At 41.6% G+C, this 26,425-nt stretch overlaps 1 protein-coding gene across 1 annotated transcript in view; it reads left to right on the top strand.

The window, feature by feature from the left end:
* SPIC (Spi-C transcription factor) overlaps positions 1 to 23,506 on the top strand; it is a 38,320-nt gene extending 14,814 nt beyond the window's left edge. Inside the window, exons 3-6 of the mRNA XM_075599099.1 lie at positions 13,548 to 13,641; positions 15,055 to 15,167; positions 20,458 to 20,569; positions 22,991 to 23,506. Of these exons, the coding sequence (XP_075455214.1) occupies positions 13,548 to 13,641; positions 15,055 to 15,167; positions 20,458 to 20,569; positions 22,991 to 23,415 (744 nt within the window). The 3' untranslated portion in view covers positions 23,416 to 23,506. The remainder of the gene's footprint in view (positions 1 to 13,547; positions 13,642 to 15,054; positions 15,168 to 20,457; positions 20,570 to 22,990) is intronic.
* The last annotated feature ends 2,919 nt before the right edge of the window (positions 23,507 to 26,425 follow it).

The following is a 26,425-nucleotide window of genomic DNA, read 5'->3' as shown; positions in this document are numbered from 1 at the left end:
ACAGAACAGTTGAATAGAGATTCACAAAATACTCTAGGTAACGCGGTGAAGTGTTCCCACGGGCTGCTGCAAAATAACTTTTATTTAGCCTCTTAGGCACAACTTTTATTGTGCTGTATTGAAGAAAGGGTAAATAGAGAGAGTGTTGCAGTTGCTCTGCCTAGGTAAGCTTGCTCATTAGAAATGGCAAGTATTAATCTATATCAAATTAGCTTGTCATTTGCTATTTGAATGTAGCACTGTGTAGATTACATAGAAAAAGCAAGTCTATTTTTAGTGCATTAACTCACGATTACTATGTAACCTGTATACATGGTACATACTAAGTATGTGCAAGCATTGCTTAATATAGTCCCTCTATTTGTTCTACACAGAGGTTAAATAGAGATAAGGACTCCTAGTTCTATCTTTTCTAGTCAGGTACAGTTCTATACAGTAGAATACAAAGTTGTGTGTCTTCAAACTAAACAATACATACTTTTAACTTTGTTAATATTTCAGAAAATCCAATAGAAGATAATTGTATCAAAAGTGATATATTTAGTATGATCAAAATTCCTTTAGTGAGCACAATTTTACACTAGTGAATATTGTGCAAACATTAATGCATACAAAAAAATATTACAGGATTGAAATTAGCTTACAGCATATTAAGAATCCATCTTATTCTGTAGGATACTATGGCTGCCATTCCATCAGACACCATCTAGTTCTGGACGTCACCTTACTGCCTATTCAAGTGATGGGCCCACTCTCAATGGGGAGATGCAGGGTCAGTGAAGCAAATGCGAACTACAATGTACACATAAATAATCCTGGCACTCTGGGTTTAGCGTATAGAAATGTAGTGATACTCCCTACTCCTACAGTCACACTTCAATCACTGTTGGATTCCTTTATCATGACGAGAAAAAGTTTGTGAACCATTTAGCATTTTCCCATATTTCCCATATTTCAAACCTAAAATGTTATTAGATCTTAATCTAAGTCCTTATAATAGATAAAGATAACTTGATAAAATGAATGAGACAAAATTATGATACTTTTGCAAAATTTATTTATTCACAAATGATTAAACATTCAATATCTGTGTGTGAAAAAGTATGTGAACCTTTAGATTCAGTACCTTGTGGCGCCCCCTTGAGCAGCAATAACTGCAACTAAGTGTTTCCTGTAACTGCTGGTCAGTCTCTCCCAGCGTTTTTGAGGAATTTGGGGCCCATTCTTCCTTACAGAAATGCTTCAACTCCGACATTTGAGGGCTTCCTTGCATGGACAGCTGACTTCAGGTCTTGCCACAACATTTTGATGGGGTTTTAGGTCCTGACTTATACTAGGCCATTTTAAAATGTGTAATTTCTTCTTCTGCAGCCAATCTTTTGTAGATCTGCTTGTATGTTTAGGATCATTGTCTTGCTGCATAACCCACTTTCCCTTCAGATTCACCTCACAAACGGATGGCCTGACATTCTCATCTTGAATCTTCTTATACAATGCAGAATTCATGGTTGTGTCAATTATGGCAAGCCATCCAGGTCCTGAGGCAGCAAAGCAGCCCCAAACCATCACACTCGCACTCCCATGCTTAACGGTTGGGATGAGGTTCTTCTGTTTGAACGCAGTTTTGGTTTTCACCAACCATAAGGTTTCTCATTGAGGCTAAAAAGTTCTACCATTGACTCAACTGTCCAGAGAACATTGTTCCAGAAGTCTTGTGGATCAACTATGTGCTCTTTGGCGAACTTCAGACGGCAGCAATGTTCTTTTTAGAGAGCAGTGGTTTCCTCCTGGCTATCCTTTCATGAACAAAATTCTTGTTCATTGTTTTTCTGATAGTTGAGTCATAATCACTCACATTAGTCAAGGCGAGAGTGGCTTGCAAATCGTTGGATGTTACTCTGGGATTCTTTGTGATTTTCTGGATGATTTACTGGCTTGTTATTGGAGGGATTTTGGTAGGGCAACTGCTCCTGGGTAGAGTGACTGTGTTAAACTTTCTCCATTTATCTGACAATGGTTTGGTGGAGCTCCAAATCCTTAGAAAGGATTTTGTAACCCATTCTAGACTGGTAAGCATCAATAACGGCTTTTCTGAAGTCCACAGAGATTTATTTTGATCGTGGAATGACGTGTTTCCACACACCTGTATGGTGAAGACCAAATTCACAAAGTTTCTGATCTTATATAGGGTGGGGCCTCCCAAACTCACACCTGAAGATCTACTTAATCATTTAAACACCTGATTCTAATTATCCCCTTTAATTTAGCTGATAAAACCAGGGTTTCACTTACTTTTGCGCATACCTTGACTCTTAATTACTCATTGCTTGTCTAATTCATACATCATTTTGTTTCAAAAGTCATGGAATTGGTTAATGTAAACCCTATTGGATATTTAAGAAAATACTGCTTTTGATTCAAGAAGGTGATCATGGAAAAACGATGGAATTTCCGTAATTATCATTGCGGTTCACAAACGTTTTCTCGCCACTGTACCTTGCTTAAGTCATTTGACTTGAGTGAAAAAAATTTTTTTAAGGGATGAAGACTATAGCAACCTATAGAATATTAAATCACGTAAGACCAACATAGGATCATACAGCAACTAAAATGTCACTGCAAACATTTAAAAACGCCCTTTGCCTCCCACTCTTTTGTGTTTTAACATTATATGTAAAATATCCCAAATATTTCACATAACCCAAAATGACAACTAATTTACAGGGTTGACACACTTTATATTAGGGTGCCATTTTCATCTCATGCATCTTAACATCAACGTATCAAGGTTTTGTTCCAATTGTGTACTGTGTCTATTTGTACAATGTAACATTCTTTGTCATTTGATTATACTAATAACTATAACCTGCAAATCCAAATTATGTTAATGATAGTAAAACCAGCGTATTTTATGGTGATAAAGTGCGGAATACATGTTAAACATATAACATTAGTAGCTCCTTGTAAATTCTTACTTTAAATTAAGGTTAAAAAATAAATAGACAAAATAAAAGGAAATGTTTGGCTATGATTGCTTGAATTGGGGCCTTCTGCGCACAGGGGTTAAAAAAAGCTACAACGTAGGGTACAACTGGAAAGCAGAATAGCTCTTATGATGCCACTACAGATGTGTGAATGTCTTCATAAATATTTGTGCCTGTTTTTTTTTGTCAATTCTGTAAAACATTTAGTAAAAATTCACATTACTCGACATTACCACGGAATTTTGTATCTTTTGCCAGGAATCCAGTTTTTGGTTTACGGTATATAAAGGGTCATGTGACTTACAGCCTTTAACTTCTGTCTATGGTCCAGACTCACTAAACACAGGTCAAATACCATGATAAACCTATACCTATGTCAGGAACATACGTTATATTCCCATGATACCTAATAAGCTAATGATCTACAACAACATACGATTGATGTTACCAGTTTCATTGTCACTAGGATAACAGTGTTATAATGAAATAAGATGAGGTTATCTTAAAATAACATGACATTACTCCAACCTTACATTACATGATAAATCTTCATGCGATTAACTTTTTTCTATTTTGTAATATATTAACCCCTTAGTGTTCCAAGTGCTCAGCAACCCATGAGCAACCCATGACTAACTGACCACAATGGGCTACAAATGTGTTCATTCCGTATATACCTGACACTAGCCTAACTGACACGTTTAGATAGGACTTTATTTATCGAGCCGCATTAATATTAGTGGGTAGGGCAGGCCTGCACAACATGCGGCCCGCCTGGCATCTCTGTGCGGCCCACGATGACTCCGGCCGGGCACCAGTTAATTAAATAAATTTTAAAAAAAGTTTAAAAAAATGGCGGCGAATCCCTGCGGCCCCAGCGCGCATGCGTAGGGCCCACTCCCCCCCCCTGCTCTCTCCCCCCCTGCAACCACGTGGGACGGAGAGGGAATCCTCTGCGGCCGCTTCCCCCCCCCCTGCTCCCTACGTGGGACGGAGGGGGAAGTACCAGCCAGCCTCCTCCTGTGGGCTCGCTCTCCCCCCCCTGCTCCCAACGTGGGACGGAGGGGGAAGTACCAGCCAGCCTCCTCCTGTGGGCCCGCTCCCCCCCCCCTGCTCCCAACGTGGGACGGAGGGGGAAGTAACAGCCAGCTCCTCCTGCGTGCCCGCTCCCCCCTCCCTGCTCCCAACATGGGACAGAGGGGGAAGTAACAGCCAGCTCCACCTGCGGTCTGCTTCCCACCGCTTCCCTCCGCGGCCAGCTTCCCGCGTCCCCCCGACCTCACATCCCATGCCCCCCCCCCCCACGAGCTCACCTCCTGTGCCCCCCCCCCCCCGAGCGCGCCCCCAAGCCCACCTCCCGTCCCGAGCAGCTGCCGCAGGGATATCGGGGGCAGGAGGGGAAAGCATCCGGCGGCAAGCTGCTTGACCGTACCTGTCTCTCCAGCCTTTTGCCTCTAAAGTCATTGAACACCTTGTATTCTCTCGCTTGCTTAATTTTCTCACCTCCTATTCTCTCCTTGATCCTCTACAATCTGGCTTCTGCACTGCTCACTTCACTGAATCAGCCCTCACTAAAATAACTAATGAGCACCCACCCGGTCAAGGTAAGTCACTGTCACCCACCCAGTCACTGTCACCCACTCACTGTCAAGCACCCAGTCACTGTCACCCACCCACCCAGTCACTTTCACCCAGTCACTCTCCACCCACCACCCAGTCACTGTCTCCCACCCACCCAGTCACTGTCTCCCACCCACCCAGTCACTGTCTCCCACCCACCCAGTCACCGTCTCCCACCAACCCACCGCCATTCACCCACCCACTGCCATTCACCCACCCACCGCCATTCACCCACCCACCGTCATTCACCCACCCACCATCATTCACCCACCCACCATCATTCACACAACTGTCATTCACCCACCCAGTCACTGTCATTCACCCACCCATCCACTCACCCACTCACCCACCCAGACAGGCAGTCACATGTCTTTTGTTGAAAATATAAAAAATAAACAGGTTGCATTGTAATGTTTTTTTCTGTATCACAATAAGAAAACAGTTAAGTAAAAGTTGCGCGCTAAAAGATATTTTTTCGTGGTAGGTGCGCTATGGGTTCGGGGAGGGGTGCGCTATGGGTTCGGGGAGGGGTGCACTATGGGTTCGGGGGGGGTGCGCTATGGGTTCGGGGGTGGCTGCTCCTTTCATTTGTCCCGGGCCCCATGATTTCTGTTGGCGGCCCTGTGGGTGATGTGAGGTGCAGGAGGGGAGAGGGTAATGGGGGATGTGAGGTGCAGGGGGGAGAGGGTGATGGGTGATATGAGGTGCAGTAGGGGAGAGGTTGATGGGTGATGTGAGGTGCAGGGGTGGAGGGTGATGGGTGATGGGAGGTGCTAGGGTGTGATTGGAGGTGCAGGGGGGGTCATTGGAGGTGCAAGGGGGGTAATTGGAGGTGCATGGGGGGTGATTTGAGGTGCAAGGGGGTGATTTGAGGTGCATGGGGGGTGATTTGAGGTACAAGGGGGGGTGATTTGATGTGCAAGGGGGGGGATTTGAGGTGCAAGGGGGGGTCATTGGAGGTGCAAGGGGGGTGATTTGAGGTGCTTGGGGGTGATTTGAGGTGCATGGGGGTGATTTGAGGTGCATGGGGTGATTTGAGGTACAAGGGGGGGTGATTTGAGGTACAAGGGGGGGTGATTTGAGGTGCATGGGGGGTGATTTGAGGTACAAGGGGGGGTGATTTCAAGGGCACGGGGGGTGATTGGAGGTGCAAGGGGGGAGAGTGATGTGAGGTGCAAGGGGGGAGAGTGATGTGAGGTGCAAGGGGGGAGAGTGATGTGAGGTGCAAGGGGGTAGAGTGATCTGAGGTGCAAGGGGGGAGAATGATGTGAGGTGCAGGGGGAGAGGGATGTGAGGTGCAGGGGGGAGAGTGATGTGAGGTGCAAGGGGGAGAGTGATGTGAGGTGCAAGGGGGGAGAGCGATGTGAGGTGCAAGGGGGTGGGATGTGTGTGTTGTGCAGGGGGGTATTGTGTGTTTGATGTGGAGGGGGAGTATTATGTGTGTGGGTGAGGGGGAGAGATGGGGGTATGAGAGATAGATGGGGAGTATCGCAAAGGTTGATGATGAGGGGTTCTGGGGGAGATATGAGGATGATGATGAAGGGTGCTGGGGGAGATATGAGGATGATGATGAGGGGTGCTGGGGGAAATATGAGGAGGATGATGATGATGATGTGCTGGAGGAGAGATGATGATGGGATGATGATGATTTTACCCTTGCGGCCCAATTTTTTTCCCCTTGGAGCAGTTCGGCCCATCTCACTTTACAAGTTGTGCAGGCCTGGGGTAGAGGATGCTCATGACAATGGCTAATTAGCATATAATTTGCATTTAATTTGCACTAACGTCTGTTACTATTAACGCTGTGCTCATAATGTTAAGCTAACTTAGCATGACAGTACTTTCTTTCGTGAGTACACCATTAACCTTAACTTTGCTTTAATTGAGGTTAACATAATGTTAAATGGCCTAACAGTGTTTAAATGAATCTGAGCCTATGTTGGCGTTAGGTGGGGTTGGAAGCAGGAGAGTGAAGAAGAGAAAGAAAGTTAGTGAGATGGCAAAAAAATCATAGGGGCTTATTCTAGTAGCTAGGAAATTGGAATTGCCAAACCACACAGTTTGGTATGTTCACAAGAAGCGAAATGAAGTGTGAGAAAAAACTGTATTCTCTGTTGCAAATCACTTCTAATAAACCGCTTCTATTAAAGTGACAAACCGCCTGGATTGTACTTGCTTTAGCAGCGGAATGACCTGAAGGGGTGCTAACTCCATCCCCAGTCTGACTTATAGGTTTTGCTCTCTGAGCCAAACCCATATTTCAGTCTCTGGATATAACTATATATGCAATACCAATCTCGCCAGCCTTTAGGTGGTGTTAAAAAAAGTGAGTTTTTAATAGCGGTTTGCATAACGGAGCTACTAGAATAGCAGTTGTGAACAAAAAATGCACACACAGTCCCAGACGTTACGTGTAGTAGTATAAATAGGTAATATTGGTATACGTTTGCATGCAAGTGTCAGGTGATACCACTTGTGTTGGTGGTGTCTACTAGTACAGGTGGTATGATGGCACTGGTCATCTGGTTCTAACTGTTAGTCGAAGACTGCGTAGTTATCATAGGTTATGTTGATATACATTTGCTTACTGGTTACTACTGTTAGGATTTATTCTCAGAACACTGTTAATTACATTATCATCACAATACTTCTTCCCAGTTTTACATTGTGTAATACTGTACTATTGCTACTACAGAGGCGGATCGGATGTTCTAACCTCTTCCCACAGTGCCACTAAGAGGGCCATGTGCTCCTGATGATGAGGATGAAGATAACTTACGTGGCATTGACTACTGTTTCCTAACAGCCAAGCTTGCAAAAGTCTCAGGTTCTCACTTCTCATTACATTTTTCTCTATAAACCCAGTTACAAAACACTATTCTGTACTGGTGTTTTTCACACAAGAAAAAGGAAAAATAAAGGAGTCCTTGGTCCATTCACCACCCTCCCCCCCCCCCTTGCTTTGGAGATTAAACAGTTGGATCATACATAGAACAAGCCAAACACTGTGCCAGCATGCATGTTACGTCTGCGTCTGGCAATGTCTGAGTGCCGGATTGTTTGAGCCCCCATAAAATGGTTAAAAAGTTACTAAAATATGAAAGTATGCTACTAGCAAATTGGCAACTAGCACGGATTATGCGCGACGGCATTTCTGGCAGCTCAGTCATTTAGATCAGTACGTTGAATTGTAATTCAACTTTGTTCAAAATGAACAATTCTACATAACTATCTGGTATTTAACCTAATTCCTCTTCAGAAGATGGTGACATGGGCATATCATTATTTTTGGAAATAAGCTGTTCGTTCATTTTAATGAGCCTTCTCAGAGTCTGGCAATATAAGAGCTAGATAGACAGAGGATGAGACACGCACTCAATATCAAGGGTAATAGAGGTGGGGTACTTAGCTGCCGGTGCGCTGGTCCTGGGGAGCTCCTGTAGTCCCAAATGTTCCAGTACAAAGAAGAAGAAGCAGGCACACGGTCTTACTCAAAAGGAGGTTTAATATGCCAAAAAGTCCAACGTTTCGGCAGTCTAATACTGCCTTTGAGAAAGGCAGTATTAGACTGCCGAAACGTTGGACTTTATGGCATAATATAAGAGCTAGAGCCAGCTCAGCATCCACTGCCTCGTGTTTTCTTGAGGAATATGTCTCTACCCTGTCCTTCCCCTTGAGGAATTTGTCTCTGACCCTGTCCTTCCCCTTGAGGAATATGTCTCTGACCCTGTCCTTCCCCTTGAGGAATATGTCTCTGACCCTGTCCCTTCCCTTGAGGAATATGTCTCTGACCCTGTGCCTCTCCTCACCAGTCGTTCTACTGCTGCCCTTGCACACCGAGAGGTTGAGGCCTTGCCAGAATTAGAAAAATACTCCTTCTCTGAATACTCCCCAGTCACTCCGTCTCTGTGGTCAGAAGGCACTGTATCAGCCTGACTCTGATTAACTGTTGTTTCTACTGTGGGAGTACATCCAGGGACAGGTTCTTCCCTCTCATTCACTCTAACATGTCTGCTTACCATGGTATGGATGACTAATCTATCCAAGCCACGTAGAGGGGTACTAGCAAGATGCAGATCTTTCTGGACAACCCATTCTAACATGGTGCCCTGTTTGTCCCCCATAACAATACCACTACTTTCCGGAAGGGATGCTAGTAATGTTGAATGAGCTGCTGAGACTGTCATGGAGGAGGAGGATGATGATAAAACCTCCCTTACGGTTTTATTTGTCTTAGTACATGAAGGCTCCCGAGGCTCAAGTACAACTGCTAATTTGTTCAAATTAACCACCATGTTACCTTCCCAACCCTCCTCTTTTGCCAATACAACCAGATAGGTTTATTCTGACTGCCTGTTGTGTGTGTGTCTGTCGCACTCCTATCCCAACTACACACGCCAAAGGATGTGCGCCCTATTTAATAGTCTCAGCAGTAAGACAAATTAGTGTGAAATGTAAGAGAAATTCTGACAAATTTGTGATACTGATTTAATTTTAAGGCAGGATTCATTTTTCATATTTCACCTGGTTCGCAAACTTTAGAGACACTTTCACACATCTCTATACAGGCATACCCCGCACTGACGTACGCAATGGTACCGGAGCATGTATGTAAAGCGAAAATGTACTTAAAGTGAAGCACTACCTTTTCCCCACTTATCAATGCATGTACTGTACTGCAATCATCCTATACGTGCATAACTGATGTAAATAACACATGTTTAACAGGCTCTATAGTCTCCCCACTTGTGCACAGCTTCAGTACAGGTACGGAGCCGGTATTGCTGTTCAGGACGTGCTGACAGGCGCATGCGTGAGCTGCTGTTTGCCTATTGGGCGATATGTCCTTACTCGCGAGTGTACTTAAAGTGAGTGTCCTTAATCCGGGGTATGCCTGTATGCCACCTTTTATAACTCTCTTACTCGTATGGATGGAGCTGTGCTGCAGCCTTGACACACCCTTATAAACCTGCGTTTTTCCCTGAGTCCTTGTGCTTAAGGCTTTAAAAAAACTGCCATCCTCTCCTCCTTCTCTAGCACTCTTAACCTGCACTAGGATGTTCCTTCCTATAGTAACTAGTCAAGTTTGCATATCCAAGCTGATCAAAAAAGCCAAAGCAGTGATTACTTATCAGTTACTCTGACTCCCATTATTCTCTGGTGGTGAAAGCATGCAATAATGGGAAATTAATTTGATATACAATATAAAACCCTTGAAGGATCGAGAAGTCAGAAATGTGTTAAATGGGTTAGTATATTAAGAAAAGAAAACCCAGTAGGTAGTAGGAAGAATGGTTATAAACCATACAGAATTCAATAAGCTTTATGGCAAACAAAGATCCCAGGTGACACACTGGAGCTTTATTGAAGGTGCTAGTCTTAAACAATATGTGCATGTGTGCGCGTGTGCACATGTGCACACATTATAGTGCTGCCATAGCTTTGTTGCAAACCATTGTTTACCAAACATACACATTTGCTTATAGGGTATGAGTTACTTCAAGGGTTAAATGCCCTGTTGTGCTGCAATTTAAATATTGTTTTACGTTTCTGTGACGTGTAAAATGAGAAGGACTTAAATATCTGCTACCTCATTTTATTCATTTATGAAGCCCTGCAACAAAGGTGAAACGGTTTCACGGGACAAGTGACTAGTTTCTGTGTCTCTCTACTATTCTCTGAAATACAGTGTTTCAGGATTGAACAGTTTCAAATGGGTAATGTAGCGTAAGGGCAGAACTAACAAAGAATGACAATTGTTGTTTTGAATGTGAACAAATGTGGACGTTTTTCAGGTGCCTCTAATCTTGATTAATTGTATTAATACAGTCATTGTAAACTTTGCACTGATATTTTCTTACAGGAGCCTTGTGGAAATATAAATGATGGTAAGTTAACAATACTTTTTACAATTTGTGCTGTTATCATGCTGTGCGTTTAAGAACTCTTAAATGTGTAATGCAACATTTAATATCTTTCTTGACTGCCCCTTAGTAGAGAATGCAGAATTATATTGTGTAACGGGAAAATCTAGGTTGTTTAAAAAATAAAATTAAACAAAAATAAAATAAAACAATATTTAACAGTTTGTGTAGAAACACAAAACTGCTGACAATCTTGGCAATGTATTTTTTTAACTCTATAGTTTTAAATGGCATTTTTTTACGCTCTGTTATGCCGGGTGCAGTTTTCTTGCGCAGAATTACACAAAAATTAGGTTGATGCCTAACTCTCCTCAAATTGTGAAATTAGGTTTGTCAAATGATGTCTTATAGTGTAATTAACAAAAATCCTCTCAGCTGATAAAAGTCCAGCTAAAGACAGCACGTCTGATAATACAAGTATAGCAACTTCTGAAGAACTGTCGTACTGGCTTTATAACAAATGCCACAATTTGCAAATACCCTAGATTTCTCTGAGACTAATAAAACTAAATACTACTACAGGTAATACAATATATACTTTTAATTTTACTTCCTTCAATCGTGTTTTCATGACAATGTATAGGCATGTACTCCGAGTGCCTAGTGCGGGCTGAGGCTACAGGTTAACGTGACTCTTGTCATAGTACTTTTATTATAGCTCAGTGATTTTTGCCCCTTTTAAGAACTAGGAAACCCTTTAAAAAGGTATTGTGACTCCGCAGAATATAAACTATGAGGTTTATTCTATTTTAGACCAAGATTACCTATTGACTTAAATGAATAGAATGGAATAAGCCCCTTTGTTATCCCCTGCACCGAAAATATTATTGCTGCTGCATTTGTATATTTTTATATATATATATATATATATATATATATATATATATATATAAAACAAATTTTATATATATATATATATATATATATATATATATATATATACATTTTTTAGAGAAACCCTCTTCTTGATGTGTGTATATGTATACACCATAACATTATATGTAAGATATTGTAGTAACTCTCTTAGATGCTTGCAAAGTCTTGGGAAAATTGTAAATGTCCTTCATTGGCAATATTTGGGGAATGTCAGATTCCCAGCGGATCAAACAACCCAATATGTGGCAATTTAGTAATCTATACATTTATGTCTATATTTGCATCAAATGTAAGGAATTTGTTATTAGAATCTGATAGATATAGCGTATAAATAAGCACAAAGTAAGATCTTTGCAACTTGTAGCACTATAAGCAGTATCTGCAGCACTTTTGAGCAATAACAAATAATATTAATAATAGGTTTTGAAATGTAAACAACTTTTGCAATATTTTTTCCACATGATCTCCTAACATTGTGATTTTTTAAAAATGTAAAATATAAAAATTAATAAAATTAGAAATATAAATTACAATAAATTGGAAGTTTTGTTTATATTAACTTATAAATAGAATAAAGTGTCTTCATTGCATTTAAAAAAAAGTTGTGTGTGCTGAGCACGCGCATTGTACAGTAAGTGCAACTTCTTTGTGTTTTGTCACAGAAATTGTATTTGTGGTGGTGATGTTTTTAATTCAATGAAAGATTTGAGAGTATTATTAATTTTATTTTTGTGTCGAAATTTGCATACTATCACGTGGAATACATGATATAATTGACGTATGATAACTAAAGTAAGATTCATATATTTTGGATTGTAAAGTATCTAAATGCCGTTACTCTTAAACGTCTTTAATTCAATGTAAATCTTAAAAATCAGAACACAATTTCAGTTACAAAATGCAAAGAAGTTTGACTTAGAACACGTGTTCTCAGCACCACCACCCCCCCCCCCACCATTTGTCATTAGAATAATTACAGTTACTATGTACAATACATATGTTATATGTTTAAACACCTTGCATCTTTTCCACTTCTGGGTTTTTTATGATAAATGATATATTTGATAGATTTTTGCTATTTGCACTTCTACATTTATACGCACTGGGAATTCCTCTAATAACAGTGTTTCTTTTGTTTGTTTATGTGTACACAGACCAGGGGGGCAGGGGGGGGGGGTGTATGTCTGTGTGTGTGTGTCCGCCTCTGTGCATGCGCCGGCGGCGTTGTCTGCCTCTGCGCACGCGGAGATGTCTGCCTTTGTGTATGTGCACACAATGATGTTGCCTCTGCGGATGCGGGGATGGTGGCCCTGCGCAGGCGCAATCGGTGACTACTGCTTCTGCGCAGGTCCACTCAGCAACGGCTGCTCCTGTGCATGCGCGCCCATCCCAGTCCATCCCGTCCCTTCCGTTACACATTTTCATTAGCATCAACGAGATTTGTCCCATCAAAATTCACTAGGTTCCACCAAAGAAGTTTCATAGGGTTAGCATTTTAAAGTTGAAAAAAAAAATATTATACTGCAAACATACTGTAGTTATTGACACTACTCCCTTGGTCTGCCATTCAATGAACCAAAGCTATTATTTATAAACTTACAATAATATTCATATTCTGTCTCTACTTTTATTTGGTTTATTTTGACTTGAGGTCACTGACCATATGCTGGGTTCATATGTCAATACAGCGTATCACATGGTAAACGTGTTGTGAGTCACTTGCCAAAAATCCTCCCTACAGTTACCTCCTACAGTATGAGAAAATCATATCGTTTTTGAAAGGATTTGTTTTAGTTGGTATATCTCGTGCTGCTTTCTGCTGCAGGGAACATGTGGGGGAAATCCCACTATGGGGGAGATGTATCAATGTAAAGAAAGTGCACAGAAAAGTTGCTTGGACGCATTGCACCATTTTTCTGTTTGCGTTTGTGTGAGTTTTGCTCCAGATTTGCCATGATACTGTACATCATCTCCATTGTTTAGTCATTTTCACTACAAAATGTGTATGCGCTGTGCAGAACAACGGGTACAAGAGCTTGTAGCAGCAGCGAGGTTAACCTTGGTGCGCTACATTGCTTTGCAGGCAGGAACACATGATAAATGTTATGCGTAGCATTGATAACGGATATGAACATGTTTTTAGAATTGTCTAGAACAAGACATATTGGGACAGGCTTTTGAAGATGCATTTCAGGTGCTACAGGATCATTCAGCCCTTGGACATCAGTATCCAACAGGTAAGAAACACATGTTTTCAACATGTATGTAGCACACATAAAGTGTGATTACTTTCATGTATTTCTATTAGCCTATTGCAGGGCTGCTCAACTCCAGTCCTCGTGATCTCCCAATCGACAAATTGCACCACCTGTGCTGAAGCAGGGATATCCTTAACACCTGACCTGTTGGGGGGTCTTGAGGACTGGAGTTGAGCACCCCTGGCCTACTGCACAAAGTGAAACTTTATCTTTCAGTAGAAATGAACGTGTCCTTACGTTTAATGGCAGTAACAAAGAAATGAAAAGAAATGTCATTTGATTCTTAACATTTGCAGACCTGTTAAGTGTCTCACTTATTAGAAGGGCATCTCAATCACTTTTAAGGTTGCCAGGTGGCTTCTCCAAAAATACTGGACACAATGGTGAAATGTGTGATGCGCTCAAGATACACACGCACACACACCTATCACTGCTCCGTGCTGTTTCCTCCTCTCCTTGCCCTCACTACCAGGCTCCCAACACCTCCTCCTGATTGATTGCATTACCCAGCAGCAGCTAATCAGGATGGAATAAGCTGCCCAGCCCCCTAGCAACAGCCCTACTCTCTCCCTGCTCAGGGATATCCCGCGACCCCCCAAGCCGGTCAGGTCACTATGTTCAGAGAGGTAATACCGGTATTCACATACAGTACATGTCCAGTATTACCTCTAATTTTTTACTGGACAGAGTGTCCAAATACAGGACAGTCCGGTTCAATACTGGACATCTGGCAACCCTACTGTATGTCACTGTTAGAGTTAAACAATGATAGATAGATATTTAACAGATTTGAACATTTACTCACAAAATCTCCAAAAGGCATAATAATATATTCTATGAAATATACAATACATACTTATTTCATTGGGGATACCTAAATGAAGTCTGAATACTGCAATAATTCCAGAGCAGCTGAGTAAAGTATGTGTTATAAAATTCACAGTAATAGCCATCGTTGGGAGGCCATGCTAGAAGGTCAATATTTATCTGGAATCTGAAAAAAGTAGACAGGGATTTCACAGTCAAACATGTATTTATAATGTAAAAGAAAAGTTTGTAGCAACAAAATTATACTTTGGCTTTGTTCGTGTGGGTCTGGAGCTTTCTGGATTATGATGGGCAGTTTATTCTGGTGGAGGGAGTTTTCTATTTTGTATGTAATGCCAATTTTTGATCTGGTCCAAAATTAGAAACCCATGTAACTAAACCCATTCGATGAACTTGTGAGATACGATTTATTAGCCTTGAGTTAGTAATGATGACATATTGAATTGTAAATATGACTGTGTTGCTGACACGTTCAATGGGTGTAAAAACTTAAAAAACCCAAGTAAATCCAAAGTCATGTTCCATGCATTTAATTCCAATTCATATTCTGTATATTTTTAACAGAGTGTAAAAGTTACATAACCTTCCTCAATAACCATCCACCAATGAGAGCAAATGACAACTACTTTGCAGCCCCGCCTGAAGACAATCCAGCATACAACTGGAGGGATTTACCAGTAAGTAAACATTTTAGCCTCTTGAGTGTGAGACGGCCCTGCAGAGCAGATTGCACCCTCTCCTTCTAGAACTGGAGGCATTTAATAGTTCCACTTCACAGGATTCTAAGACCAGGATACAGATCTGATGCAGTCAATTAGAATATGAATCCGTGGTAGTCAGTCTAGTCCAGTAGTACATGGGAAACACCCTAACAGCAAATAAGTATCATGAGTATCTCTGTCAGGTACAGGCAAGCTTTGATCACAACAGATGATATACAGGTAGGTAACTTATTCTATGTGTGTTTTATCCATATTTATTTTAATAATGCCCATATTATTTCACAGACATAGTTGGAATTATGTATCGTGCAGCCCTGTAAAATCCCAATTAGACACCTAGAACGGTCTAATATAATCTCAGACTGGTGCGTTGCAGTATTGGCGAGTTCTTCTTCATGAGACTAATGGTTGTGAAAAAAAAATGTTTCAGAAGAAAAATGGTAAAAAAAATGTCAAAACAATGTCAGTGTTATTGGGGGCTACTGTATCAGACACCCAGGATTTGGGACTTGACACATTGCAAAGAATTTCCTGCAACATGCACTAGTGTCAAATGTAAGGGAACTGCTAATCATGTCATAGGAGTCTGACCTGTAAGGCATAGAAATTAATGCCACCTAAGACCTGGCTGATTGAATTGAACTACAGAAAGAGAAAACTCATTACAGACCCAAAGTTTTATACATCTCATTATAATATTGAGCCAAGAGCGTCTCAGTTACTCCTAGAACTTCCTTTCAAATCGCTGAATGACGTTATGGTTTTTAAGTCAATGCAAAGCACATTATATATCAATACTAAGAGATGATGCATGAGATGGACACTTTTATTCAACAACAGAGCAGTAATTTGTGATGCTTGATACATAGCACCATGGTGATTCAACTGAATGCCATTTACAAACTGTATCTTTATTTTAATTTTTTTCTTCAGTTTGAGATTTTTTACTTGAAAAGTCATATGGGCGGTAGAATTATTGTCTTGTTTATGGAGTAATATTTTTTTGTTTCTATCTTCTGTTTTATTTAAATGAGTAGCTTTCCTTAAAAGAGCAATTCATGCGCTTTTATCATTTATTATTTTTTGAACATAGGATTCAAACAGGGGTCACCAGAGCTGAACCCCATTAACTTTAGTCTTGGGGACCCCCTGCTTCCGGTGATACTTACCTCCATAGGGGCTGCCGGTGGCCACTCAGGCTCGTCTATGTAATTCATCTAATAGCCGCTTTTCAAAGCTTCTGCTTCCGGCGGGCCGATAAGAATATATATATATATATATATATATATATATATATATATATATATATATATTCTTATCACACACACATAGTACCTGCGCTCCTCCCTTTACGAAGTATATAGTCTGTAAAAAGATTAGCCTTACAGTTACGGAAAACAAAAATACAATTCCAGCGCTCCTCCCAAATTGGCTTGCAATTTACTAGCGAAATTTCTACATTTAGACCCCAAGTCTAATAACAAAGGAGCCATTTAGTTGCATCTTTTCATCAAAACATGATTCAAGCCTGCTAACCCCACCAAGGTAAACTCCAAATATAGCAGGTAGCTAACTGAATGAATACAAGTTCTTACTGTCCTATGTACTAAGATAACTCCATAGGCTTACTAGGTCTCCGAGATAATTCACATTAAATCTCCTGGATAACAATATTTCTTTGGGAGAACGGTATGGCCACCGCAGTCAACTTCCATCCAGCAGTCAATAGAAAGCTGCAACATCATCTCCACAGTGGCTTCCTAACGGATGACTAACTAATGTAAATAGTTCAGAAACATATTTGAACGCAACATTAATCTTGGCTGTTTTTCAAGTAATCTACTTCACATTTTGGATAGCTTCATAATGAAATGCTGTATGTGTGAATACATTCCTACACCCTCATTAACAAAGACAAAGCTTGGATTCCGTATGGGTGCTAAGTTTCAAGCATCAGAAAAGTTGTGCCAAGTTGATGTTAAGTTAGGCAATTTCATATTTCATACGGCAGCTTCAGCATATACATTTACAAGGCACGGACGTAAGGCTCCATTCACTAAACTCCCATAACACTAGAATATAACTGGGGCGCTCCCTCTAAAACTTGTATACAGTAAATTCACAGATAGGACAAACCGAATGGTACAATACTGGCCCGAATCGAGGATGCTGCTCAACCAGAGAAGGATCCTCCCTTGATCCTCAGGTAGGGAATATAGTAGGTTTCAGTGAGCGCAAAAGAGAAAAATAAATAAATAAAGATAGTGTGTACAATACTTATTCATACACATGCGCTGTTCACAATGCTGTTAATAATAGATCAAAGTTCTAATGGATAACAATGCTTAACTCATACAGCCATGTGTGAGAATGTTGCACATCAATAGGGTCTTATAACACTTTCTATCAGCCTCTCGTTCTTTAAATCTTTATCTGTTGTGTGTGTAGATATCCAGCGTCCTCATGGTATGCCCGGATAGGATGACAAATAGCTGTAAATATAAAAGATGCAGTTTATTGTTAAAAATAGAGTATCAAATCACTCACATATGACATACTCGTCCCAGCTACACGCAGCTTCTCTTGGCGCCCTGGCGCAGTGTAGTCCCGCGTTCGGTTTGCAGGACTGTAGACAGAGTGCTCCAGAGAACTAAGTGGCCGTCGATGGACAAACTTACTCCACGTCCCAGTCGGAACAAAGCGTTTCGCATTAATCAATGCTTCATCAGGTTCCTTGACGAGCATTGATTAATGCGAAATGCGTTGTACATGTATACAGACATACCCCGCTTTAAGGACACTCACTTTAGGTACACTCGCGAGTAAGTACATGTCACCCAATAGGCAAATGGCAGTTCACGTATGCGCCTGTCAGCACGTCCTGAACAGCAATACCGGCTCCCTACCTGTACCGAAGCTATGCGCAAGTGGGGAGACTATAGAGCCTGTTACAAATGTGTTATTTACATCAGTTATGCACGTATATGACGATTGCAGTATAGTACATGTATCGATAAGTGGAAAAAAGGTAGTGCTTCACTTTAAGTACATTTTCGCTTTACATACATGCTCCGGTCCCATTGCGTATGTTAATGCAGGGTATGCCTGTATAATACATGTACAGTATATAATAATATATATAACAAATAATACAAATAACACATAATGGGAATAAACGCTTCAGACATAAAAGTAACATTAGGAAAAGGAGTCCCTGCACCAAAGAGCTTACAATCTAATTAATGTTGCATAAAACCAGTGGCCTTTTCCCTTTTTTGGAGGAAAGATCTCATCGGACATAAAATATTTCATGCACACATGTTCTCTCTCTTATACTGGCATGCATTTTTATATATAAAACTTAAATGGTTCAATTTTTGTGGAAAAGCATTGTGGGCTTTTCCAAACTTTTCCATAGACACTTACTAGGTGGCAAGTAGAAAGATCAATTACTTTACAGCCGAGCCACAATCATGAATCTGTATCCCAGCACTCTTGTAGCACTGTTGTTTTTTCGATTCCAAAAAAGACAATTTAACAATGCTTATATATATTATTTTTTTTAAACTTAAGGATACATTTGACATAAAATGAATTTCACTTATTTTTTTGTTGTTGTATCCCTTTTTGCACCATATATGAATCCATATACAAATACAGCAGGGATCCTAAGGGCCATATTACAGTCTGAAGCACAGCATTGAGGAAACATTTAGCTACTTTCCCCCTTAAAACTTAATAATATTTCGGGTAATTCTATGTAAAAATAATTTTTGTGGGAAAAAAATCGTCAAATCACAGAAATGGCGATTGAAAAATACAAAGAATTTTTTAGACCAGACCAGCACTCATAAAAATATAAATCAAAACTTGCTACCTCATTCGTTGAAAAAATGTATTAGTTACAAAAAAGTAAATTGGCAAAAATCAATATAATCAAGGCAAATAACTTCACAAAAAGTCTAATAGCAACGTCACCACACAGATCTCCAAAACAACCAGTCTTTCAAGGTTTCCTTGCCCTTTCTGCAGCCTGAGGACTTTTAGACTTTTTGTGAAGTTATTTGCCTTGATTATATTGACTTTTCGGAATTAACTTTTTTGTAATAAAGTAATTTTTTCAACTAATGAGGTAGCAAGTTTTGATTTATATTTTTATGGGTGCTGGTCTGATCTAAATTGTTCTATGTATTGTGTGCATATTGTACCTGATGGGGAAGATACTGGAACCTAGCACCAGTTATAATTAATAACACAGCGTCATTGCAAGTTATGTTTATTGCATTGAAAAATGCAAAACAAATTAACAAGTAAAAAAAATCTGATAGAAATCAGAATATAAGGCCAATTCAAGACATATAACTTTTGTATTTATTCTTTTATGCATTATGGTGGTGATGGAGGTGGGGTGGGGGTGGTGCAAAAATAAAAAAGGGAAGGGGTTCAGTGTGGGGAAAGATATATATATATATATACATTTATTTATACAAAGACTGACAATATTTTGTAAACATAAACATATCAATAATATTGGTTGGAGAAATCCAAGTGACACGGTGACATGGCTCTTAGTAATTGTATATCTGTATGTTTTAAAAAGTTTGAGAGTTGATGGTTTTTGGCAATACAGTGAATATATGCCTGAAAATAGGATGGAGATCATGAGCAGTGGTTTCTATACTCTGTGATCCTTACCTCCATTAGATTAGTATCATTGTGAATATTGTGACACAATGGGCCATATTTATTAAGCAGTCTATTGTCAGAAGACACCTTCCAGCGCAGGAGGACCCCCTCCAGACCATTGAAGTCAATGGGCTGTAAGATGTTTTCCATGCCGGAAGGTGTTTTATGGCAGAAGACTGTTTAGGAGATATGGAACAATATGCTCATTGCTTTGCTCAAATAATTAATTGAATCCACCAGGTTTCCGGAAAACAAGAGTGTGAGTGAATCAGAAGACCTGGGTTCAAGACCGTCTATGTTTAGATAATATTAGTGATATATTTTTATGTTGCCTTGGCAATGCTGTACTTTACAATGATATATAATGCTTTGTGTATCATTAACGCCATTGACAATATAACATTAACTGGTTCTAATTAGTATAGTAATATCACAGCCATTTACAAATTTATTTGCTTTTTATTTTGCCCAACCAATCATTTATTTTATTTCCTAAGGAGACACTGTATGCTCTTTTCTGTAATTTATTTGCCGTACTGTATTTATTTTCCCTTTGTAGACAAATACTCCAGACACATACTTTGAGGAATATGCATACCACAGCATGCAGAACATTCAAGAAGATCAAGTAATGTGTGCAGTACATACAACTACAGAGCAGCCAAAACATGGTAAATAAAAGTAAAACATTTGTTTAGGAAAATGTTATGACCGGTACTAATGCTGCCTTTTTCACACTACCCAATCAACTATCAGAAGTAATTTAGTTAATTTAAAGAGCCAAATCCACATAATAGTGCAAAGGTGGGGAGGTGTGATTTACATGAGCAGTGGTTTGCATTTCGCGCTTACTGTAGTTACAGAAAGCACTTAAAAGAGAACAAGGTAGGCTACCAAATTCAAAGATACTTGGCCCTGTTGGAACTGTACATGGTTCAGAACTCAGTCTAGAGAACAGCTCCCTAATCGTGAGCAAAGGTCTCTAGTCTAGTTTATAGTGTGAAAAATGAGCTTTGTAAGAAAAGCAAATGTAACCCCTTCAGTGCTCTCATAATGTACAGTGTATGTACGTCATGAAAAGTGCCGCCCCAAGGCCCGTTATGATGTACACTGTATGTTATTGGCTGTTGCTAGTTTATTAGAGGCTGTACACATTCTGCACTGAAGGGGGGCCGCTGGAACCTGGAAGGGATCACATCATTGTTCTGAAGGGGTCCCAGCAATCCCGCTTGGCCATATTTTTTTTTTTTTACAGCATTAGAGCTTAGGGGACCTTTGGAGATGAACCCCATTAGTTTTAGCTCCGGGTTCCCGAGATACTTACAATAATCAGGGCCGGCTTGATGACGGTGCCGTCAGTATCTATGCACGGAGCCCTGCGCTTACAGAGGTCCTTCTCTCTCCCTCATAACAATTAAACTGATTGGCGGGGGAGAGCGTGGGGCCTCTGTAACTCTTACCTTCTCCGGTGGCATCTCCTCATGCAAGGTTGCAGGTGTTGCCACGACAACATGATGCCGCATGGCGCCGCAACGTCATGTTGTCATAGTAGTGTGACACCATTTAACATCGCAGAGCCATAATGGTGGGACGCTGAGGAGATGCCGCAGGTAAGAGCCGAGACCCCGCACATGTGCCTGCACCGAGCCCTGCAAACATCCCAGCCAGGCCTGAGTGTAGTTACCGGTCTTAAATGTCCCTTCAGGGGAAACAAATGGCATCTCGTCCCACAGACCAGTAGATAGCTGCAACATCATTGGTTGTGACTTCCTATTGAGGAGACACTGGTAACTTCACTGGTACTGTATGTATCTCGGGAACTGGGGGTCCCCAATGCTGTAATTAATAAGTTTCCGCTCCGGAGGACCCCCTATATCACATACTGTAAAAAAGGGGATTTATTAGGCAGGATTGCAGCTTTACATTTCACTCTTATATCAAAAAGCCTTGTTTAGGAAATGCACAATTCACAGATGCTTTTCTGAGTACGTAAATAGCTGGGGGGGGGGGGAAGCTTCAGAAATGTTGTGGAAAATCACAATAAAATCAAATCTCTATCAAATCTCTATTAACCCTCTGAATACTTAAGGTGTTAACTTCTTCAGTGTGAGAGGCTTAGCCTTTAAGCAGGAGAATGTTTGCTTTACTTTATGGAACTTTAATCAAGAGGATTAACTCAATTGACATTAAAAAAAAGTACAGCTACTGTTGCACTAAAGCTCTGTGGAAGATAGGGCCAGATCCACAAGGCATTGTTAAATGAGGGCTCATAACGTAAAGTTATGTAAAACCATATCCTGAAAAAAAGCTACTCTAATTATATGCAAAATCTATGGCCATTATTTTTTTCATTAGCATAGGATTAATGTCACCTTCTTGTAGAGCAACGTTGTGTTGCCTTCTGTTAACGTGATGTTAAGCATGTCTTACTCACACCCAGACCCTGAAAATGGACAGTGGCCGTGGTGGTGGAGGAGGGTCTGGACGGGAGTAACACCAAGTTTAGATATCACTTAACATTGTGTTAGTAAAGTCCCTGCGTTAACCTTAACAGGCTTTTGTGGGTAAATTCTTCTACATTTCATTATCACTAACGGTTGTAGTTAACGCAATGCTCTTTACGGGAGAAAACATGACTTAGTGTTACATTATTGGCCTTTCAAGATATGTGCTAAAGATTAACATGTCATTAAGGGTCTTATTCTATTATCGCCGAAGCAGCCGATCGGTGCTGTATTTAGGCCGAAATTCCTTATTGAAGTCAATGGGGAATTTCAGCCGAGAATGGTCGAATCGGCTGCTTCGGTGATTATAGAACAAGCCCCTAAGGCATTTAACGATGCTTGGTGCTGTTATCTGGGCCTAAATAGTTTAAACCTTCTTGACTTGGACAAGTTAAAACATTTGGCACTGAAGTGGTATCTGCCTTAAGCTGTGCTATTCTGAACACACAAAGCAATGTGCTGCAAGTCCCTTTGGCTGCACATGGTTCAAAATACACATACTGTATGTCGAAACTAAAGGGGAGAAAAATATGACGTGTTCTTGCCAACTTGATATGAGTGTTAATGTGTTTTGTGTTTCACCATTAGGCAGGAGAAAACTTCGACTGTTTGAATATCTCTATGAGGCGCTGTGTAACCCAGACACGATGAGCTGTATTCAGTGGGTGGACAGACCTAACGGCATCTTCCAATTTGTTTCCAAAAACAAAGAGAAACTGGCAGAGCTCTGGGGCAAGAAAAAGGGCAACCGCAAAATCATGACTTATCAGAAAATGGCCAGAGCACTTAGGAACTATGCCAGGACAGGAGAAATTATGAAAATCAGAAGGAAGCTGACATACCAATTCAGCGCAGTAGTTTTGGAAAGATTATCACCAGCCTGCTTATCGGGAAAAGATACCGTATACTGCCAGTATCTTCAGCCAGGGGTAGAGTACTACAATCAGAACTGCTGGGAGGTTAACAAGTACACATACAACAATGGATGTCCGTTCAACCATCAGTTCATCTAAAGGAAGCGGTCCTATTACCACATGTGGAAAATATTTCAAATCGGCTGAAACAAGTGATCCTTAAGACAGAAATCTGTCTTTAATAAAAGTGCTTTATTACACATAGTAGGGATCCATATCCTAACACATATTATAATGTGGATAATTATTCCTATGTTTGTATATTTTTATACAATATTAAACACGTTTTGGAAATCCCTGTGGTGTTATTTTTTCTTTACATTATATGCTTGCAGTTTTATGGTTACACACATTAGGCAAAAAGTAAAAAATCTGAACGACAATTTACGTTTTCATACTCTTTTTTTATAAGATATCAAGGGTTCAAATTGGTAGTTTGCACAGAATTATTTGAGTGAACACTGGTCATGTTATTAATTATTGGCTAAAAAAACATCTGCTCTGATTGGTTAAAATTACGGGTATTATTAGCTTAGGGATGCCCAGAATCTTAACCAATCACCAAGTAAGATTGTAATACTCACTTTGTTTACTTTGTGCGTAGGCGTTGGTTTGCAATCGGCCACTAGTAAGCAGAGCGAGGGGGAGGACCATGTTGATGGAGGACGGGGGCATCTCAGGGCAGTGCGAAAAGGTGGGAGCAACTCAAGCCACAAGAAAAGGAGCCCACTCTTCCGTCACCGCCCTGTCAGTCCAAGTGTCTGGCACAGGGTGGGTACCGCATCTCTCTCTCTTTCCATCTCCCTCCCTCTGATCTCCTTCTGATCTCCCTTTGTCTTCCTCCACAACAGGGGCTCGAGCGCTACCACCAAATGCACCTCATCAGTTTCTTCTAGCTGTGGCTCCCCCCTCGTACTCACCATAAACGGGCATCTCATGCTGTACTCTGGGGTCACACTGACTTTCTGGGCCACCCTCATCTTCTGGGCCACACTCATCATCATTGGAAAGTGACAGGGAAGCAGGGCCAAGAGCAATGAAGACACTGGCTAAGGGCCTCGCTGCTGCTGGGGACATACACCACAGCACCGGTGCCAATCATCATCGTACTCCACCAAAAACTGCACTGGGGCTTCCCTCCTCCTCTCAGGGACATGAACCCAAGCACCTGCCTCATCCTCCTGCCGGTGACATGGCCCATGAGATGGGCCACTTTCATTTTCCTTGTCCTGAGGGGGAAGACTCCAGCACCAGGCTATTGGTAGACCACAGGGTCTGGAGCAGGCCATTACTGGTGTGTGTGTGTTAGGCGGGGTGGGGGGGGGAGTGGTAATCTAAGGCAGGCTGTTGGTGGAACAAAACACATGAAATATAATGTAAACCCTCTTTGGGATTACTAGGGCCTTAAGGGGTTCTGTGGGTTCTGTGTGGACCCACACAGAGTAACCCCCCATTCCCATCACATGGTGCTGGGGTGACTCAGCAGACAGTAAACCCTGCCCCATTCTGCCTGGAGACTGACATCAGGCTGGGATATAAATAGTAAGGGGGAAGCTACTGGAACTCAGATCCCAGGAGAAGTTGAAGAGGGATCTCACTGTGAATAGTGTATATAAGTTCCTATGTTTAGGATAGGGTAAGGTTCCCCTTTTATTGTTTTCTAGTTAAGGAGAGTACCCTGTTTATATTGTGTCCCACAGAGATGATTCCATACTACTCTAGAGGTTCACAGGGAGACAGCCCTTGCTCAAAGGGGGCTCCACAAGCCACTGCCCCATGGCATAGTTGGACCAGCCCCATTGGAGGGTTCATAGCTGGCTCTCATGTGGAAGTTCACATGGTGGCAGGCCACCCCAAGATAGGGAGACTGATCTCAGAGTGAATAGTACCAGGCCCACCAGGGGCCAAGTGGACATGGAGCACAGCCAGCGCTATAGAGCAGAGGGACTCTTTAGGTAACCTAAGTGTCGTAAAGCCTTAGTACCTTCTAAGCTGGCCAAGTTGGGGCAGGTAGGAAGCCACACAACCAGTATTAGTCAAAACGACACTCAATTGGATATAAAAGATACACTGTGTATAATAGATGTGAGACTGAGTCTAAAAGATAACAAAGCTGCTGTTTGAATGAATAAAGTTCCTGGCACCAATCATTGCTTACCAACGCCCAGCCTGCACGGATCCAGTACCCTGAATAAGGTAATGCATCCTGAGTAGCCAATAATACAGACACTGATGTAAACTCCCTAAGAGCCGAGTAGGGAGGGTTACTGTAAGGATTGCCCGTCGGCCCCGCCCCCATGACGAACCCTGTGATGGGATGAGTGACGCGCGCCATGCTACCAGGCTGGGGGACATAGCACAATCCGTGCTTAGGCCCCGCCCCCGTGAAGCATCCCGTGACGAAGCGGCTGACACGCAACGCTCTACCAGGCTGGGGGACACCGCACGGATCTCTCTCAGGCTCCGCCCCGTGATGTCCCAGGTGAGGCGCACCACATGCAATCTACGCGCAGGCGCAGCGCTTCCATGGGCATGAGGGGTTAACTCCACATCTGCTCTCCTCCCCGGCCCTGCCTACCAGTGGACTGAATATGTCTAGGGGCGCGGTTCTCGTTCATTACTCTACAGCTGTGTGCTCTCTTACCATAGGCTGCCTGTCCTTTAAATACTCAGCCAGCCCTGCTACAAACTGGCTGAGCATAAACTCTGTTTTTGTACTTGTGCTTGCCTCCAGTATCCTGCTGCCCTGCCTTTGCCTTGCCTTGCTTCTTGTATTTTTGAGCTCAGCTTGTACCCGGAACACCTGCCTTCCCTGACACCTTGACCACAGCTACGGATAATGACCATTCTATCTTCTATGCTCCTGGCCCCCTGCACTGTGCAATGACTATCCAATTTCTCCTATCCTAGACCACAATGAGTGTTATGACCAATCTGTCCTCTCCTACCCTGACCCAGCTACACGACTACCATTCTGCACTCCGGACGAGCTTGCGCGGTTGTAGGTCTGTGGCTATCAACATCCCCACCTCAGCCCTGTGGCCCTGTCAAGTTTGTGTTGAGCACTTGTTACAGTTACATACAGCAATAATAGAAAAATGTAACTCCT

This window comes from Ascaphus truei, chromosome 5 (genome assembly GCF_040206685.1).
Source record: "Ascaphus truei isolate aAscTru1 chromosome 5, aAscTru1.hap1, whole genome shotgun sequence".
NCBI classification, from domain to species: domain Eukaryota; kingdom Metazoa; phylum Chordata; class Amphibia; order Anura; family Ascaphidae; genus Ascaphus; species Ascaphus truei.
This window is presented reverse-complemented; position numbering and strand designations above follow the sequence as displayed.